This window comes from Oncorhynchus nerka, linkage group LG8 (assembly GCF_034236695.1).
Source record: "Oncorhynchus nerka isolate Pitt River linkage group LG8, Oner_Uvic_2.0, whole genome shotgun sequence".
NCBI classification, from domain to species: domain Eukaryota; kingdom Metazoa; phylum Chordata; class Actinopteri; order Salmoniformes; family Salmonidae; genus Oncorhynchus; species Oncorhynchus nerka.
Genome location: NC_088403.1, coordinates 59710206 through 59730024, shown reverse-complemented (window position 1 = coordinate 59730024; position 19819 = coordinate 59710206). Strand labels below are relative to the sequence as shown.

At 43.5% G+C, this 19819-nt stretch overlaps 2 protein-coding genes across 2 annotated transcripts; one reads left to right on the top strand and one right to left on the bottom strand.

Annotated features, from left to right (window-relative positions):
- Positions 1 to 46: 46 nt before the first annotated feature.
- On the top strand, positions 47 to 4170 carry LOC115133662 (transcriptional adapter 2-beta). The gene is given in 3 exon segments (XM_029667146.2): positions 47 to 122; positions 125 to 408; positions 929 to 4170. Coding segments are annotated over 3 exon segments (1515 nt in total). The 3' UTR covers positions 2084 to 4170.
- A 132-nt stretch (positions 4171 to 4302) lies between these two features.
- LOC115133667 (grpE protein homolog 1, mitochondrial) lies at positions 4303 to 10580 on the bottom strand. The gene is made up of 4 exons (XM_029667150.2): positions 10473 to 10580; positions 9279 to 9423; positions 7883 to 7964; positions 4303 to 6736 (listed from the first exon to the last, which is right to left on the bottom strand). The coding sequence occupies exons 1-4, from the start codon at positions 10538 to 10540 to the stop codon at positions 6384 to 6386; spliced, it is 648 nt and encodes a 215-aa protein (XP_029523010.1). The 5' UTR covers positions 10541 to 10580; the 3' UTR covers positions 4303 to 6383.
- Between the last annotated feature and the right edge of the window lie 9239 nt (positions 10581 to 19819).

The following is a 19819-nucleotide window of genomic DNA, read 5'->3' as shown; positions in this document are numbered from 1 at the left end:
GCATGTAAGCCAATCACAGGCTTTTGCGCCAAGTTCATTAATATTAATGAGACGCAGTAGTCTGACCAGAGACACTCCAGCACGCAGGCCCTCCCTCCGCGGCACTGCTGCTTCCAACAACAAGCAGAAGCCAGCAACATGGCCGACCTAGGAAAGAAGTACTGCGTAAACTGCCTTGCAGACGTTACGAATCTGCGGCTTCGCTGTACTGACTGTCCAGATATCGAACTTTGTCCGGAGTGCTTCTCCGCGGGTGCAGAAATCGGTAATCACCGGCGATGGCACGGGTATCAGCAAGTCGACGGCGGGCGCTTCACCCTCTGGGGTCCCGAAGCGGAGGGAGGATGGACTAGCAGGGAAGAGCAGTCGCTCCTCGACGCGATCGAGCAATATGGCTTTGGAAACTGGGTATTTCACTTTATAGCCTAGCTACTTTTCAGATAGCTATATAATACAAGCACGCGTATAAAAATATGTAGACTAAATGTGAATGAGTAAAGTTGCTCTCTTGAAAAATAACGCAATATAGACCGTATACATTTGACAACTTCAGACTGACAGCCAGGTTCTGTCGAGAGTTGGCCATATCGATCAACTCTGCAATACTTGAAATGTACTTTAGTCCTGTATACAGCTAGCTAGCTAAGTCGTGATGAATGCAACTTTTCCATGCTAACGCACATTACAATCCACGATGTTGCAAATGTGCAATGCATTATGAACATACAGGAAACGTTTGGTATAATGTAGGCTAGTCTTGTTTCAATGGATCTGTTGATCTCCTATCAATGGAATTCAACACACGTCTATGCTAATAGTGAACGTATAGCAATGCATGCATTATGTGTGTGTCTGTGTAGCCTAAATGCTTGCAGGGATGTAATCCCCCTCTCAGTAACACTGGCCTGTGTGTGTGCTGGTCTTTCAGGAGGACATGGCCACTCATGTAGGGGCATCTCGGACCCCCCAGGACGTCATGGACCACTACATCGGCATGTACATCCATGGCAACCTGGGAAAGGCCTGCGTCCCCGACAGCATCCCCAACCGGGTGACGGATCACACCTGCCCCAGCGGTGGCCCCCTGTCCCCCAGCCTCACCACCCCCCTGCCTCCCCTGGATGTGACCCTGGGCGAGCAGCAACAGCTGGGCTATATGCCGCTCCGCGACGACTATGAGATGGAGTACGACCAGGAGGCGGAGAAGCTCATCAGTGGCCTGTCGGTCAACTACGACGATGAAGACGTGGAGATCGAGATGAAGCGCGCGCACGTGGACATGTACGTGCGCAAGCTCCGCGAGCGCCAGCGCCGCAAAAATGTGGCCCGCGACTACAACCTGGTGCCCGTCTTCCTAGGCCGCGACAAGAAGGAGAAGCAAAGCACGCTGGGAGTTGTAGGTGGTGGTGGCGTCGTTGTCGGAGCGGTGGGGAGCCTTCCGACGCCAACCACTCCCGCGGTGACGCCGGGAGCTCCAGCCGTCCCGACGGTGCCGAAGCGTAAGATCCCCAAGGAGGAGAAGGAGCAGCGGATCAAGTTACGGGGGATGTGCCAGTTCATGGCTCAGCGGGAGTTTGAGGACTTGTTCCACAACATGCACAAGGAGCGCGTGCTGCGCGCCAAAGTACGGGAGCTGCAGCGCTACCGCCGCAACGGTATCGCGCGACTGGACGAGGCGGCCGAGTACGAGGCGGCGAGGCACAAACGGGAGAAACGCAAGGAGAACAAGAGCGTAGCTACCTCGAAAACGGGCCGGGGCGGAGGGACAGGGGGAGGGCTCGGCGGAGGGACAGGAGGTGGCGGAGTCATCAAAGAGGAGGGCAAGGATGGCGAGTTCCCGGCCATAGAGAACCTGGCGGGCTTCGAGCTGCTGTCAGACCGGGAGAAGGTGCTGTGCAATTCACTTAACCTCAGCCCCACGCGCTACCTGACTGTCAAGACAATCATCATCAAGGACCACCTGCAGAAGAGCCAGGGCATTCCCTCCAAGAGCCGGCTGCCCAGCTACCTAGACAAGGTGCTCAAGAAACGCATCCTCAGCTTCCTCACAGAGAGCGGCTGGATATCCCGGGACACATCCTAACAATCCATTGGGTTTGTAGGGACTGGGACACGTTCTAACAATCCATTGGGTTTGTAGGGTCTGGGACAGGTCCTAACAATCCATTGGGTTTGTAGGGTCTGGGACACATCCTAACAATCCATTGGGTTTGTAGGGTCTGGGACACATCCTAACAATCCATTGGGTTTGTAGGGATTGGGACAGGTCCTAACAATCCATTGGGTTTGTAGGGATTGGGACACGTCCTAACAATCCATTGGGTTTGTAGAGACTGGGACACATCCTAACAATGTGTATGGAGTTTGTGGGATTGCAGAGGGACAATGACTCTTGTTCTCTGTTGGATTGTTGCGTCTCTGTGTCTTGTTATAAACAATGTGAGATGTCGTAAGTTCCAGATTGGACCAAGCTGAATTTTACCACCTTTTGTCAAGTTCTGACCCAAGTCGTCGACCACCGGACTGTTTGTGAATATGTACATTGCAAAAGATTTCCTCTTTCTTAAAAAAAAGTTTGGATACCATTTACTGGAGAACGTGGAACAAATCTATATTTTTGTATTTGCATCCATATGAATGATAATGTATGGGTAGGTGATACATTCTCTTTATTGCAGTGAAGGATCACCTAATACTACTGGGCAAACCAGACAACACTGTTTTTCAAAGCGGTTCTCAAAGTATAAATAGTTGTGTAGTTTGTCTTCAGCTTCCTGTTAGTATGGTCCCAGATCAGTTGGTGCCATCTTGCCAACTCTTATGGTCATTGGCAAGACGATACAAACAGATCTGGGACCAGGCTAGCTTCCTTTTAGGTTAGGATGTTGTCTTGGAGAGCACAGGTTAGTGCCTATTCAAACAGCAATACAGCCGCACTGTGTTGGAAAGCAGGGGTTATCATCATCATTCTTACCATGAAGAGATGGCCTGCTAAGCATAGAAGGGTCAGTATTTGGCAGCTAACGCTTTCATAAAGCACTGCTGTAATCCCCATTATGACGCTGTAGCTTCGTGGTGTTGTCAGGCTCAGAATGTGGCACTGTGAGGGGAGTAGATAAGCCTAACTCCTCCATACTATTCTGTTGCACGTTTTCTGATTCTAGTAGGCGGTTCACTCTACTCGACTTCTAAAGAAAATAAAAAGCTTTAAATATCGGCATTAACCAATGACATGCGATCCTAAAGCACAAATCAAAAATGTTGCATATCTATTTTTTCCACCCCCGGTTAAGTTTGCCTGCCCCTTGTTTGGAGGGGCGTTGTGGGGTTAACGGTGTGTCGTCCTGCCAGACTGGTTTTAGCCTCTTCATGGATACGCGCTGCATGATTATTGTATTGTGACTTGTTGCTTGCTGTTTAGTTTGCTACTGTTCCATCTATTCAAAGGGAGTGAAGTCATCGTTAAAAAAAAACCTACATTTGCTCCATCTATCTTCCTGGTTCCTTGTTTTACAGTCACATCTTTCAATTAAGGCTAGTGCAGTGGTTCTCAAAGTGGTTCTCGTGAAACCGAATGGGGAAAATACCTGTTGATGTTTAGAACCACTGGGTTACTGTTCACATATGGCCTTGCAAGAACACTATCAAAGGGCAGAAATATTCTGGTAGAAGAGAAAAAGGACTGCCACAGTTGGTTTTAGACCTGGTTTTCCATTTATGTGAAATGTGTTTGTTCCAAGCACGGGTGCTTTAAAATGTCCCGTGGCACCTTCTCCCTCCGATGTCCAGTTAGCCTGTTTAAAACAGAGGTGAACTTCAGTAGAAATGTGGGGTGGGTTGTATAGAAACAGTATTACATTAGACACTGTGAAATAATGTTGTGACTGCATTCGTATAGGCCTTAATATTAGCATTCCATAATAGTACATTTACCATACCACAGAGGAAATAAAAATGCTATATTTTTCTTCCCCATAAGCCTCTGAGTATCCGGACACTGACAAGGCCCCTTGGTTCTCCCATCATCTACTTGAAGATTTTTATTTTTGTCCCAAAAACTGGCATAGTTCACAATCAAAGACTACATATCTCCTTATCTGGTTTAAGGCGAAAACAACTGTTCAAGGGTGTTAGTATGTTCTGTATTAAAAATGAAAATCCTTTATACTGTATGGCTTCCTTGGTTTTATTTTCACAACATTTGGTGAGTTCAGTATGTGGTAATATTTGCCTACAGTGTCCTACACTTCATGATCCTACATACAGGGAAATGGGCCAATTAAAAAACAATGGACATGCGAGTCCAAGTGAATCTGTTTATTAGACGCTGCTGTGCCACTGAACAGGACAACTGTCCACAGGCACACTAAATCTAACATAGCATTCGTAAAAGAAACGCATGAAACAAGACCAGTATGTAGAGGATCTAGATGAGAAGAAAAACAAACTGTTGGGGGGAGTTTCTCTTCTGCACTGTTCAACCAATCCAGTACATGTGGAGGAGGAGTTATAGTGTCTCCTGGTTAACAGTGTTTCTAAACATATTGTACCGTCTCTGTTAACATGTCACAGGCTCGCTTTCCCCTTCCCCTGTTGTTGGGGACTCCGAAGCTGCTACAGGCACACAGACTATCCAGTCTAAGTAGTTAAGACTAATTAACGTCATTATACTGTCAACGTCCCACACCACTAGGGCGACATCTGCCATAGCGGCGAGTTAGTGTTCTGCTGTCATGAAGTCTGGAATGATTACATTAGAGCCTCAACAGCATGATTGCGTATCTCCGGTGAATCTAGAGCGTATTTTCATTTTGACAACCATACTCTCTGCCGGCTCCTACTGTAGTGCAGCAGCTGAACACTATGTGTTGCCTCTGAGGTATTTTTACATACAACATTAATGTATTGTGTAATATTGCATATTTCACCTCCATTCCCTTAAAACTGTCCAGACTATTTCTGAAAATGAAACAGACTACATCAGGGCTCTCCAAACCTGTTCCTGAAGAGCTGTAGGTTTTCACTCCAACCCTGTTCCTGGAGAGCTGTAGGTTTTCACTCCAACCCTGTTCCTGGAGAGCTGTAGGTTTTCACTCCAACCCTGTTCCTGGAGAGCTGTAGGTTTTCACTCCAACCCTGTTCCTGGAGAGCTGTAGGTTTTCACTCCAACCCTGTTCCTGGAGAGCTGTAGGTTTTCACTCCAACCCTGTTCCTGGAGAGCTGTAGGTTTTCACTCCAACCCTGTTCCTGGAGAGCTGTAGGTTTTCACTCCAACCCTGTTCCTGGAGAGCTGTAGGTTTTCACTCCAACCCTGTTCCTGGAGAGCTGTAGGTTTTCACTCCAACCCTGTTCCTGGAGAGCTGTAGGTTTTCACTCCAACCCTGTTCCTGGAGAGCTGTAGGTTTTCACTCCAACCCTGTTCCTGGAGAGCTGTAGGTTTTCACTCCAACCCTGTTCCTGGAGAGCTATAGGTTCACACTCCAACCATGTTCCTGGAGAGCTACCATTCTGTAGGTTCACTCCAACCATGTTCCTGGAGAGCTACCGACCTGTAGGTTTTCACTCCAACCTTAATCTAGCGCACCTGATTATAACAATTAGCTGGTTGTTGAGGTGAGTCAGGTTAGTTACAACAGAGGTTGGAGCAAAAACCTACAGGACAGCAGCTCTCCAGGAAGAGGGTTGGAGAGGCCTGGACTACATGTTAAGCTGTCACTGGAAGCTATACAAACACGGCAATACACAGGGATAAATTGTGCCAAAGACCGCATTACTTACAGGGGGAAAATATATTCCAATTAAATTAATTGAAAGTACTATGTTTGTCCAATGAAAACAATGACAGCAGTTTGGTATATAATAATGAGGTACATTACATTCTCCCATCCATAACAATTACAATGACTGGACAGGAATCTGATCCTGATGACTGAAATAGGACAGAAATGACTTGTCAAACTGGTTCTGTGCTGTACGTGCCATCACAAGTGTTGCTTCTGCTCAAACATAATTGCGCCTGGCAGATACATGGGCTGTGTCCCAATTCGACATCCTTCCCCGCAAAGTATGCACTTGCACACTTCCTGTCATGGACTTAACAATGCCGTAAACTCCCTCCAGCCAATCCAATACTTTTAAATTTATGACAGGGAGTGAGCAAGTGCACACTTCGGGAGAAGGGTGGAGAATCGGAATGCAAAGTCAAAACAGGCTGTGATGTCGTCCATGGTAATAATATTAGTTCAAGTTGGATTCCCGCCTCTTTGAGGCAATGTTAGGTGGTTGGGTGGGGCGCTTTGACCAGCCTGCAGTAGCCAAGGTGATCTGTCACCCAGGCAAAAACAATGACATCACGGTCATACTGAACCTTTTTTTTTTGTAAATCAAGGGGCTTTGGCCACGCCCACCAATGCCGGCCGGAGGGTGCGCCCGTGGAGTTTGTAGCCCACCTTGGTTACTATGGCGACCGTGCCGGGCTCTTTACCCTCCACAGGGGCGTGAAATAGAGCCTCGTGCTCATAGGGGTCGAACTTCTGCCCTCCGTCTGGGTTAAGCTTGACCAGGCCGTGCTTGGCGAACACCTTCTGCATCTGTTTATCTGTCATCACCAGGCCGTCGTACAGGTTCTTCAGGTGGGGGTTCTTCTGAGAGGACACCTCCTCACTGGGCACGCTCTCCGTCGCCTTCTCCAAGATGTCCGCCACCTCCAGCAGGTCTTTGCACAACCTTTGGATTCCTGAAATGTGCGAAAATAAAGGAGAGATGAGTTTGTATTCTTTTAGAAAACATAGAATGAACAACATCATTGAATATGCAGTTCCAAAAGTATTGGGAGAGTGACACATTTATTGTTGTTTCGGCTCTGTCCTCAAGCCCTTTGGATTTGTAATTACACAATGACGGAGGTTAAAGCGCACACTGTCATCTTTCAATTTCAGGGTATTTTTATCCATATCGGATGAACCGTTTAGAAATGACAGCAATATTTCTACATAGTTCAAGATTATCCATAATCATGGTAGCATCGTTAATGTAGAGGTGTTTAGAAACACATTCTATTCTTATTTACAATAAAAGTGACTCCAAAATTACAATACATTATTTACCATTAATTTCTATTGGCCACAAAATAATCTGAAACAAACCAAAACAAACAGCAAATGCATCCAACATGTTTGTAGAGTCACAGCCTTGATGTAGTCATTGTGGCTGGAAATATGGAACCAAACACTACATTTTTTGCTACTTTAATACACATAAGTAAATTTGTTCCCTAAAATGGGCGGACTACGTACAACAAGTGCTGTCATTTCTAAACGGTTCCCCGACATGGATGAGAATACCCTCAAATTAAAGCTGAGTCTGCACTTTAACATCTGTCATTGTATCACTTCAAATCCAAAGTGCTGGAGTAGAGCCAGAACAACAATAAATGGCACTGTCCCAATACATACAGAGCTCACTGTCCCAATACATACAGAGCTCACTGTCCCAATACATACAGAGCTCACTGTCCCAATACATACAGAGCTCACTGTCCCAATACATACAGAGCTCACTGTCCCAATACATACAGAGCTCACTGTCCCAATACATACAGAGCTCACTGTCCCAATACATACAGAGCTCACTGTCCCAAAACATACAGAGCTCACTGTACCAATACATACAGAGCTCACTGTACCAATACATACAGAGCTCACTGTACCAATACATACAGAGCTCACTGTCCCAAAACATACAGAGCTCACTGTACCTCCAGATTAACTTTATATTGCACGTTGCTTGACATCAATGAACCAAAAGGATGGTTTTAAAAACCACCTATAAGTATGTCTGTCTCACTGGTGAGAATCAAATAAATATGCAAATGTTAGATTACCATATAACTTTGAGTCTTCCACCATCTTTTGACTCCTCGTCCTCAGGTTCTCCGTGTCTGCCAGGGCCCGCTTGTACTTGTCCTGTAGACACAGACAGAAAAGCTGAGGCCAAGAGACAATCCTGTTCTCAAAGCTCTTCTGACTAGTGAGATTCAGACAGGGTGAGGTTAACCAAGATACTATTCCACACTAGTATACCACTAGGAAACCATGCCTAACACACTGGTTTCATTCTAGGTAGTATTCTAGCTTGGATATTGGAACAGATTTATAGTGACTGGTGTGGCGACCTAGGACTAGGGTAAAGTTGCCCCTAGACCAAGGGGAGGGGGGCAGCAAAGTGCACCCCCGAGAGCTATAAAAAAAATATATTTACAAAAATAAAGACCTTTTTCTCCCCAATTTCATGGTATCCCACTGGTAGTTACAGGCTTGTCCCATCGCTGCAACTCCCGTACGGACTCAGAAGAGGCGAAGGTCAAGAGACAAAACACTACCCAGCCAAGCCGCACTGCTTGTTGACACAATGCCCGCTTAACCCGGAAGCCAGCCACACCAATGTGTCGGAAGAAACGCTGTACACTTGGCACCGTGTCAGCGTTCATGCGCTTGGCCCGCCACGGGTTGAGATAATAACAGAACATGGCCAAGATGTTAAAATGTCCATAGGTACAGATCTAGGATCACCCTCCCCTCACCCAATCCTAACCGCGATGGGACAAGGAAATCTCGGCCTGCCAAACCCTCTGCTAACCAGGACAACGCTGGGCCAATTGTGCGCCGCCTCATGGGTCTCCCAGTCACTGCCAGCTTTGACAAAGCCTGGGATGGAACCCGGGTCTGTAGTGATGCCTCAAGCATTGCGATGCAGTGCCTTAGACCACTGCACCACTTGTGAAGCCCCCGACAATTGTTTGTTAAAATCAATTTGTCCCCCTAACAATGTGGCCCTCCATTGAATTGCAAAATCCTGACGTGGCCCTCGAGACAAAAAGTTTGCCTAACCCTGCCCTAGATTCTGATCTTGGGTCAGTTTTTTTTCTTCCCCCTAGTAATGGTTAAGGTTAGGATTGGGTGAGGGGAGGGTGATCCTAGATCTGTACCTATGGACATTTTAACATCTTGGCCATGTTCTGTTATTATCTCAACCCGGCACAGCCAGAAGAGGACTGGCCAGCCCTCATAGCCTGGTTCCTATCTAGGTTTCTTCCTAGGTTTTGACCTTTCTAGGGAGTTTTTCCTAGCCACAGTGCTTCTACACCTGCATTGCTTGCTGTTTGGGGGTTTTACGCTGGGTTTCTGTACAGCACTTTGTGACATCAGCTGATCTAAGAAGGGCTTTATAAATACATGTGATTGATTGATATGGAAACTGCACCCTGGAGCCAGACTCACCGTGACCTCTTTGAGCTGCTCCTCCAGCTGGCCCTTCTCCTCAGCAAGGCCCTTCTCTGCTGCGCTCTGCTCAGCATTCTGGTCCTCCTCCGACCCCTGGCCGCTTTTCTGCTGGGCTGCTGTGCATAGGAGCCGTGGGGATGCCCTAACAGAGCAGAGAGAGACAGAGAAATGGGTTAGATACACAACATAGGTTTAGCTGTTAATGCATTGGTCACTTTAGTGCACTGTACTGGTATCCAAACATGATTACTTAATTTGTATATGGTACATGTTTTTTTTATTTTATTAACATGGTAATACCATGTTAATGGTCAGCCTCTGGTATCCCGTTGCTGAAGGCTACATCCCATACCCAGAAGACATATTTACAAGCCCTCTGGGATGACCTATTTCAGATCAACTTTTCCCAAGTCAACTAAAGAAAATATGTAATCAAGAATGGTTTACCTTTCGGTGCGGGCCATACAATGTGTGAAAAGAAACATTGACATTAAACTTTCCAGGAGTTTACAGAATTCACACCATATAGCCTAATCTCCATAAAATAGCGCTGCCATCTGGGAACACGTGGTAAGCTCGTGTGGCAATTACAGAATATTGCTGACTAGAAAGTGTGCGTCGGAAAAATGTGGATTTCAACGTTTATTTTTACCACAGTTCACACATTTGGCCCGTACCGACAGATAAGGCATTTCAGATTTGCCTTCGGTGACGCGGATGTGTACAGGTCTCCCGGAGCGAAGAGGCTAGGTAATGATCTACGGTAACGTTACACACATTAGAGTCTCTCGGACTGCAATCTCTCCTTGGCCCAGATACAGGTAAACTACATTGTGGCATTTTAGTAGCGAAGCCAACTGCCTTTGCTATGGTGTGCCAACAAACTACACCCAAAATAGCTTAATATTAAAACCTGCGGTACCGTAGTTAGCTAGTTCGCATTGGATTAGTTGATAGGCTAACAGCTTTGAACAAGGCGCATAGAAATTGAATTAAATGGGATTCTGCTATCAGAAATGTGCTATTGAACTCTCATTACGAAAGCAGTACAATAACTAACGTTATATGACAGGTCGTTAGTTAGCAAGCTAACGTTACCTAACTCGTTAGCACCCGGCCAAGGGTGATGGCACAACATTACAGACAATGCTCTGAACAACCGTATTAACATGTACTCTCGTAATGTATTACCTTATTATTGAAGAAGATGCTACAACAGAGTAACTCTGTTTTACAGCTCGTACACACCAGCTCGCCATTTTCACTGATAACACACGCTGAAGGAGCAGAGTACCCCAGTGGCAGGAGGTTGAGCCAATCACCAATCAGAAAGAGATCCACCTAGTCGTCGCGTCCAATCAATGATGTTATAGAGTATGACGTCTTCCTGTAGTTTGGTTGAGGTGATGATAAAGGTCGAAAACTGGGCACGTGACCAAGGACAGAATTTGTGCCTTTTGTAAACTGAAGGTTATCTCTCTTTTGTAACTTTTTAAGTATTGAATCATCACCAAACCCATCTCTGTCCACATCACCAACAAACTATCATGGTCCAAACACACCAATACAGTCATGAAGAGGGTACGACAACACTTTTTCCCCCTCAGGAGACTGACAAGATCCCCAGATCCTCAAAAAGTTCTCCAGCTGCACCATCTAGAGCATCCAGACCATTTGCGTAAAGTGCTACACAGAGGGTAGTGCGTACGGCCCAGTACATCACTGGGGCCAAGCTTACTGTCATCCAGGACCTATATACTAGGCGGTGTCAGAGGAAGTCCCAAAAAATGGTCAAAGACTCCAGCCACCCAAGTCATAGACTGTTCTCTCTGCTACCGCATGACAAGCGGTACTGGATCGCCAAGTCTAGGTCCAAAAGGCTCCTTAACAGTGCAGATGTTAATGTGCAGCAGTATAACTTTTTTAATAAAGCGATGCTCTGCCTTAACAACACTATCAACAAGGCAGGTCCTACAGGCCCTAGTTTTGTCGCACTACTGTTCAGTCGTGTGGTCAGGTGCCACAAAAAAGGACTTAGGAAAATTGCAATTGGCTCAGAACAGGGCAGCATGGCTGGCCCTTGGATGTACACAGAGAGCTAATATTAATAATATGCATGTCAATCTCTCCTGGCTGATAGTGGAGGAGAGATTGACTTCATCACTACTTTTATTTATGTTGAATGCACCGAGCTGTCTGTCTAAACTACTAGCACACAGCTCACACACCCATGCATACCCCACAAGACATGCCACAAGAGGTCTCTTCACAGTCCCCAAGTCCAGAACAGACTATGGGAGGCACACAGTACTACATAGAGCCATGACTACATGGAACTCTATTCCACAGTACTACATAGAGCCATGACGACATGGAACTATTCCACTATTAGAGCCCACATGGTCCACAGTACATAGAGCCATGACGACATGGAACTCTATTCCACAGTACTACATAGAGCCCACATGGAACTCTATTCCACAGTACTACATAGAGCCATGACTACATGGAACTCTATTCCACAGTACTACATAGAGCCATGACGACATGGAACTCTATTCCACAGTACTACATAGAGCCATGACGACATGGAACTCTATTCCACAGTACTACATAGAGCCATGACTACATGGAACTCTATTCCACATCAAGTAACTGACGCAAACAGTACAATTAGATTTCAAAAACAAATTAAAAAACACCTTATGGAACAGCGGGGACTGTGAAGCAACACAAACAATGGCACAGACATGTGCATACACAGACACACGATAACATACGCACTATACATACACATGGATATAGTACTGTAGAGATGTGGTAGTGGTGGAGTAGGAGCCTGAGGTGAAATCTGTGAATGTATTGTAATATTTTTTAAATTGTATAAACTAATGGGGATCATAATAAATACAAAATACTACCAAGCCATAAGACTGCTGAACAATTAATCAAATGGCCACTTGTTTTTACACTGCTGCTACTTGCTGTTTATTATCTATGCATAGTCACTTTACCTCTACCTACATGTACAAATTACCCCGACTAACCTGTACCCCCACACATTGACTCAGTACCCCGACTAACCTGTACCCCCACACATTGACTCAGTACCCCGACTAACCTGTACCCCCACACATTGACTCAGTACCCCGACTAACCTGTACCCCCACACATTGACTCAGTACCCCCCACATTGACTCAACTAACCTGTACCCACACACATTGACTCAGTACCCGACTAACCTGTACCCCTCACATTGACTCAGTACCCCGACTAACCTGTACCCCCTCACATTGACTCAGTACCGATGCCCACATTGTTATTTTATACTTTAGTTTATTTCGAAAATATTTTCTTAACTCTATTTCTTGAACTGCACTGTTGGTTAAGGGTTTGTAAGTAAGCATTTCACGGTAAGGTCTACTATACCCGTTGTATTCGGCGCATTTGACAAATAACATGTTATTTTATTTGATGGTAGGTGGGGGCGGGAGGTCCAGTATAATCAATCACAAACTCACTTCCTTCACAACATCTCTGCTCAGCGAAGCGCAGGAAGTATACATGCCCTAACTGCAGAGGCCGTATGGCCACCCACTTTAGATATCGGATTGACCACGCAGATCCTTTGAGGCTGAAGCAACCGACTGCAGACGAAAGCCGAGGAGTGAAGTCGAGGACGTGCATCTGCTACAGCCGAAAGTGGGACACTAATGTGGTTTTCTAACTGCAGGGCTCAGTGCAACATAATAGTGTTGCCATTGCTTATAAACGTTATTCTTTGTAATGTCGAAATAAACATGTCTCCAACCCACATACCACACACCCATAAACGAGTTATATGTGTATATGTTGTACTGTCAATTGGGGGACGGAGCCTTAAATATCACATTCAATTGTACATATTCACTATATGAATCGCGGCAAAGTTACTTCCTGGTCCAGTCACATCTTCAGTCCAGATCGCGTGGGTAAAACCCCCCCACTAATGATTGGTTGGCAAATTGTGCCTCCCACAATGCAGGCGATGGGTGCAAGTTGCAGCTGGTGAAGAGCAACTGCAGGAAATTGAAGTCGGCAGAGTGCACGAGAGTGACCTAACTCGGCGGAAACCCTATCTCCCTCCAGCAGGTGACGTTTAAAAAAAACATTTTTATCGCCAACAAAGCAATGTGTTTTCATATGGAGATCAATGAAGGTGTCGAATTTGGTCAAGAAACAAAAGTATGGCTTATTTTCTAAGTGAGATTTATTTGATCTAATATATGTTTCGTAATGCTTAAGCGTTCTGATATAGGTAGGACAGTTAAAAAAATAAAAAATAAACTTTATCGTAGTCTTGAGATAGCTATGCATATTTATGATATGAGGCTAGTAAACATAGCGTCTCTCTCCATTGAATACTGGCGGTGACGTCAACAACCCTCATAAAATATTCAAAAATATTACAATAAAGAGATGTATCCCACCAATCTAAAGAAAATATAGGCGGGAGCTAGACAGACACCGTAGAGATACATGCATCTTGTCAGTATATCCATAATCTTTGGCTACAGTTGAAACATCCATTTCCTGACCTTTGATCACATGCGCTAGGTTTCCATCCAACTGTCAACAGATTTTCATCCAAATGTAAAAATAACTGCATTAAGAAAATATGTGAAATTTTCCCACAAGTGATGTGTTTCCACCAAACGGATTTATTTAAATGTGGATATATATATTTTTAATTATATATATATATAGATTTAATTATTAACATTTTAATATAGCAGTTCAAATTACAATACAAACGAAACGGACTTGTTGTGGATAAAATCACTGCATGATTACGTAGTGCACACATTTTTTTCATCCCTGTTATTGAGCATTTGTCCTTTAATAAGATAATCCATCCACCTGAAAGGTGTGGCATATTAAAAAGCTGATTCAACAGCATGAGCATTACATAGGTGCACCTTGTGCTGGGGACAATAAAAGGCCACTCTAAAATGTGCAGTTTTGTCACAAAACACAATTACCATAGATGTCTTAAGTTTTGCGGGAGCATGCATTTGGCATACTGACTGCAGAAATGTCCACCCAACGTTGTTTTAGAGAATTTGGCAGTACGTCTAACCGGCCTTACAAGACCACATGTAACCATGCCAGCCCAGGACATCCACATCCGGTTTCTTGACCTGCGGGATCATCTAAGACCAGTCACCCGGACAGCTGATGAAACTGTGGGTTTGCCTAACCAAAGCATTTCTGCACAAACTGTCAGAAATTCTCAGGGAACCTCATCGTCCTCATCAGGGTCTTGACCTGACTGCAGGTCGGCGTCTAGTGTGCTTTTCAAAGATGAATCCGAGTTTCAACTGTACCGGGCAGATTGCATTCTGTGGGCGAGCGGTTTCCTGATGTCAACATTGTGAGACTGTTAAACAGCCACCACTAACATTGAGTGGCTGCTGCCAACACACTGACACTGACTCAACTCCAGCCACTTTAATAATGGGAATTGATGGGAAATGATGTAAAATATATCACTAGCCACTTTAAACAATGCTACCTAATATAATGTTACATACCCTACATTATTCATCTCATATGCATACGTATATACTGTATATCATCTACTGCATCCTTATGTAATACATGTATCACTAGCCACTTTAACTATGCCACTTTGTTTACATACTCATCTCATATGTATATACTGTACTCGATACCATCTACTGTAGCTTGCCTATGCTGCTCTGTACCATCACTCATTCATATATCTTTATGTACATATTCTTTATCCCCTTACACTGTGTATAAGACAGTAGTTTTGGAATTGTTAGTTAGATTACTTGTTGGTTATTACTGCATTGTCGGAACTAGAAGCACAAGCATTTCGCTACACTCACATTAACATCTACTAACCATGTGTATGTGACAAATAACATTTGATTTGATTTGATTTTGAACCGAGTGCCCCATGTTGGCGGTTGAGTTATGTTTAGGCATGAACTACAAACAACGAACACAATTGCATTTTATCGATGGCAATTTGAACACACAGAGATACCGTGACGAGATCGTGAGGCCCATTGTCCTGCTGTTCATCTGCCGCCATCACCTCATGTTTCAGCATTATAATGCATGGCCCTATGTTGCAAGGATCTGTACACAATTCCTGGAAAATGAAAATGTCCTAGTTCTTCCATGGCCTTCAAACTCGCCAGACATGTCACCCATTGAGCATGTTTGGGATGCTCTGAATCGACAGGTTTGACAGCATGTTCCAGTTCCTGCCAATATCCAGCAACTTCGCACAGCCATTGAAGAGGTAGTGGGACAACATTCTACAGGCCACAATCAACAGCCTGATCAACTCCATGTGAAGAAGATGTTGTCACGCTGCTTGAGGCAAATGGTGGTCACACCAGATACTGACTGGTTTTCTGATCCTCACCCCTACCTTGAGACAAATGGTGGTCACACCAGATACTGACTGGTTTTCTGAGCCTCACCCCTACCTTTGTTTTGAAGGTATCTGTGACCAACAGATGCATATCTGCATTCCCAGTTAGATGAAATTCATAGATTAGGGCCTAATGAATTTATTTGGTTATTATCATTTAATTTATTTATAATATATTTATAATTTATTTAATTTATTTCAATTGAGTGATTTCCTTATATGAACTGTAACTCAGTAAAATCTTTGACATTTTTGTTCAGTGTATATAAGCCATCCTCCCCTCAGGAGCCTCCACTGATGGGTAGCATAAGAGCAAGAATATTTTTATTTGTCAAACACTAGAATAAGACCCTAGATATTTATTGGAAACGAGCATCAAGATGCACTTTCACCACCCTGTTATTTTACCTGTAGCCTAATAAACAGCATGGTTTCCTGAGTGGTAGTGGGAGGACCACACACCATATCATCGTGTGACTCCAAGTTTACTTCGAGATGATGGATATTATATACAGTACCAAAAGTTGACACACTTAAAACACTTTAAAACATATATATATTTTAGTTTTTTAAAAATGTATTTTTACGATTTTCTACATTGTAGAACAATAGTGAAGACATCAAAACTATGAAATAACACATGGAATCATCTAGTAAACAAAAAAGTAAACAAATCAAAGTATATTTTAGATTCTTCTAAGTAGCCGCTCTTTACCTTGATGACAGCTTTGCACACTCTTTGCATTCTCTCAACCAGCTTCACCTGGTATGCTTTTCCAACAGTCTTGAAGGAGTTCCCACATATGCTGAGCACTTGTTGGCTGCTTTTCCTTCACTCTGCGGTCCAAATCATCTCAAACTATCTAAATTGGTTTGAGGTCAGGTGATCTGATGCAGCACTCCATCACTCTCCTTCTTGGTCAAATAGCCCTTACACAGCCTGGATGTGTGTTTGGTCATTATCCTGTTGAAAAATAAATGATAGTCCCACTAAGCGTATACCAGGTTGCCATGCTGGTGCCTTGAATTCTAAATAAATCACTGACAATGTAAGCAGCAAAGCACCCCCACACCATCACACCTCCTCCTCCATGCTTCACGGTGGGAACCACACATGCAGAGATCATCTTACTCTGCGTCTCACAAAGACACAGTGGTTGGAACCAAAAATCTCAAATTTGGACTCATCAGACCAAAGGACAGATTTCCACCAGTCTAATGTCCATTGCTCGTGTTTCTTGGCCCAAGCAAGTCTCTTCTTCTTATTGGTGTCTTTTAGTAGTGGTTTCTTTGTAGCAATTTGACCATGAAGGCCTGATTCACATAGTCTCTTCTGAACAGTTAATGTTGAGATGTCTGTTACTTGAACTCTGTAAAGCATTTATTTGGGCTGCAATTTCTGAGGCTGGTAACTATAATGAACTTATCCTCTGCAGCAGAGATAACTCTGGGTCTTCCTTTTCTGTGGCGGTCCTCATGAGAGCCAGTTTTATCACAGCGCATTATGCTTTTTGCGACTGCACTTGGAGAAACTTTCAAAGTTCTTGAAATGTTCCTGATTGACTGACCTTCATGTCTTAAATTAATGATGGATTGTAATTTCTCTTTGCTTATTTGAGGTGTTTTTGCCATAATTTGGACTTTGTCTTTTACCAAATAGGGCTATCTTCTGTATACCTTGTCACAACACAACTGATTTGGCCAAACGTATTAAGAAGGAAAGAAATTCCACAAATGAACTTTTTAACAAGCCACACCTGAGGATCTGCCCCTTTAATTTTTTTTTTTTTTTTTTAGCCTAAAATAAAATAAATCTAACTGCCTGTTTCTCAGGACCTGAAGCACGGATGTGCATATTCTTTATACCATTTGAAAGGAAACACTCTGACGTTTGTGGAATTGTGAAATGAATGTAGGAGAATGTAACACATTAGAGCTGGTAAAAGATAATACAAAGAATAATACATGCGTTTTTTTTGTATTTCTTTTGTACCATCAACTTTGAGAGAAAGGCCATAATGTATTATTCCAGCCCAGGCTCAATTTAGATTTTGGCCACTAGATGGAAGCAGTGTATGTGCAACGTTTTAGACTGACCCAATAAACCATTGCATTTCTGTTCAAAAGACTGCCCAAATGTGCCTAATTGGTTTATTGATAACTTTTCAAGTTCATAACTGTGCACTCTCCTCAAACAATAGCATGATATTCTTTCATTGTAATAGCTACTGTAAATTGGACAGTGCAAGTTAGAGTAACAAGAATTTAAGCGTTCTGACAATATCTGATATGTCTATGTCCTGGGAAATTTTCTTGTTACTTTCAACATCATGCTAATCACATTAGCCTACATTAGCTCAACCGTCCCGTGGGGGACTAACCGATCCTGTAGAGGTTTATTGAAATGCATTCCAGGTGACTAAATCATCAAGCTGGTTGAGAGAATGCCAAGAGTGTGCAAAGTTGTCAACAAGGCAAATGGTGGCTACTTTGAAGAATCTCAAATATAAAATATACTTTGATTTGTTTAACACTTTTTTTTGGTTACTTCATGATTCCATATGTACTATTTCACAGTTTTGATATCTTCACTATTATTCTACATTGTAGAAAAAATAGTAAAAATAAAGAAAAACCCTTGAATGAGTAGTTGTGTCCAAACTTTTGACTGGTACTGTACATTTTTATTCGTAACGGTGTTTCCGCCGCCAGTTCTAGAATAATTCATTTTACCAACACAAAAAAAGATCCTACCATGCCGAACAAAAAGTGATCTGTCGGCATTTCAAAAATTGTACCGAAACCTCCTGTTTCCATCACAGCTGCCCTGATTCTTTTTGATACGGTATGACTTTACTACGAACCGTTAATGAAACTTCCTGTTTCCATCACAGCTGTCCTGATTCTTTTTGATACGGTATGACTTTACTACGAACCGTTAATGAAACTTCCTGTTTCCATCACAGCTGCCCTGATTCTTTTTGATACGGTATGACTTTACTACGAACCGTTAATGAAACTTCCTGTTTCCATCACAGCTGTCCTGATTCTTTTTGATACGGTATGACTTTACTCGCATACGAACCGTTGTAAAAGTTCAAGTAGTCGACTTGTAGGTGCAAGTCGGACCATTTTTATCCCCGTAATGTAACAGGTGAGTAACAACGATGTGTAAGGATGGTCAGTTTGTTGACTTGATGCTATGATGAGATAATCCGTGTGAAACATTGTTTTTAATTCCTCATACGAATATGTCGCCACCCTTTCCTCTTCAATTTGGATGGCCATGTTCTATTCACAGGGAATTGTCCGAGGTTACATTTCACACAACTCTACGTCTCGTTACATTTAACAAACCATGGAAGCTTGCCATCACACATTTTATACAACTAGTCTGAAACCCCCTTCAGGCAATTTTCATCTCAATTGAAAAACCTCAAAGCTTCACAGGAGCAGCACGGAGAGAGACATTTTCTCAGCAGCAGGCTCAAATTGTATTGTCCGTCTGATGCACAATTCTAGCACAAAAACCAGGGTTATGACAAGTGGCCTTCAGAGTGTGTCTGGCTGTCAAGATAGGCCATTCGTCCTGGTGCTTGTCAAATGGAAAAGGCAGCTCAGAAACACTGTGGATAATGTGGTTTTACCCTTGCAGTATCTGTGCATGCCCTCATTTCATTCATTATATGCCAGACGGGCGGCATGTCAAACAGAATGTAGGAGAGGAGAGTGGGCGGGGGGATTGAACAACCTTTGAAGAAAAATCCCATAGCCTTGTCCTTATAACACTCTCTCTCTCTCTTTGTGAATGAGGTGAAAGCTGTACAGCAGGGTTGGGGTCAATTCCATTTCAATAACAGTCAATTCAGGAAGCAGACTGAAGTTCTAATTTACATTTTTTCAATGCTTTTCAATTAATTTAGAATTGGAATTATATTTACTTTCTGAATTGAACAGGATTTTAAATTGAATTAACCACATCCCTGCTGTATAGTCCATTTGATAGGTTCTAAGTCAAACTAAATTATAATGTTTTGGTGACATGCGGGAATATTTGTGTTGATAATTTGCACAAAAATATTGTGA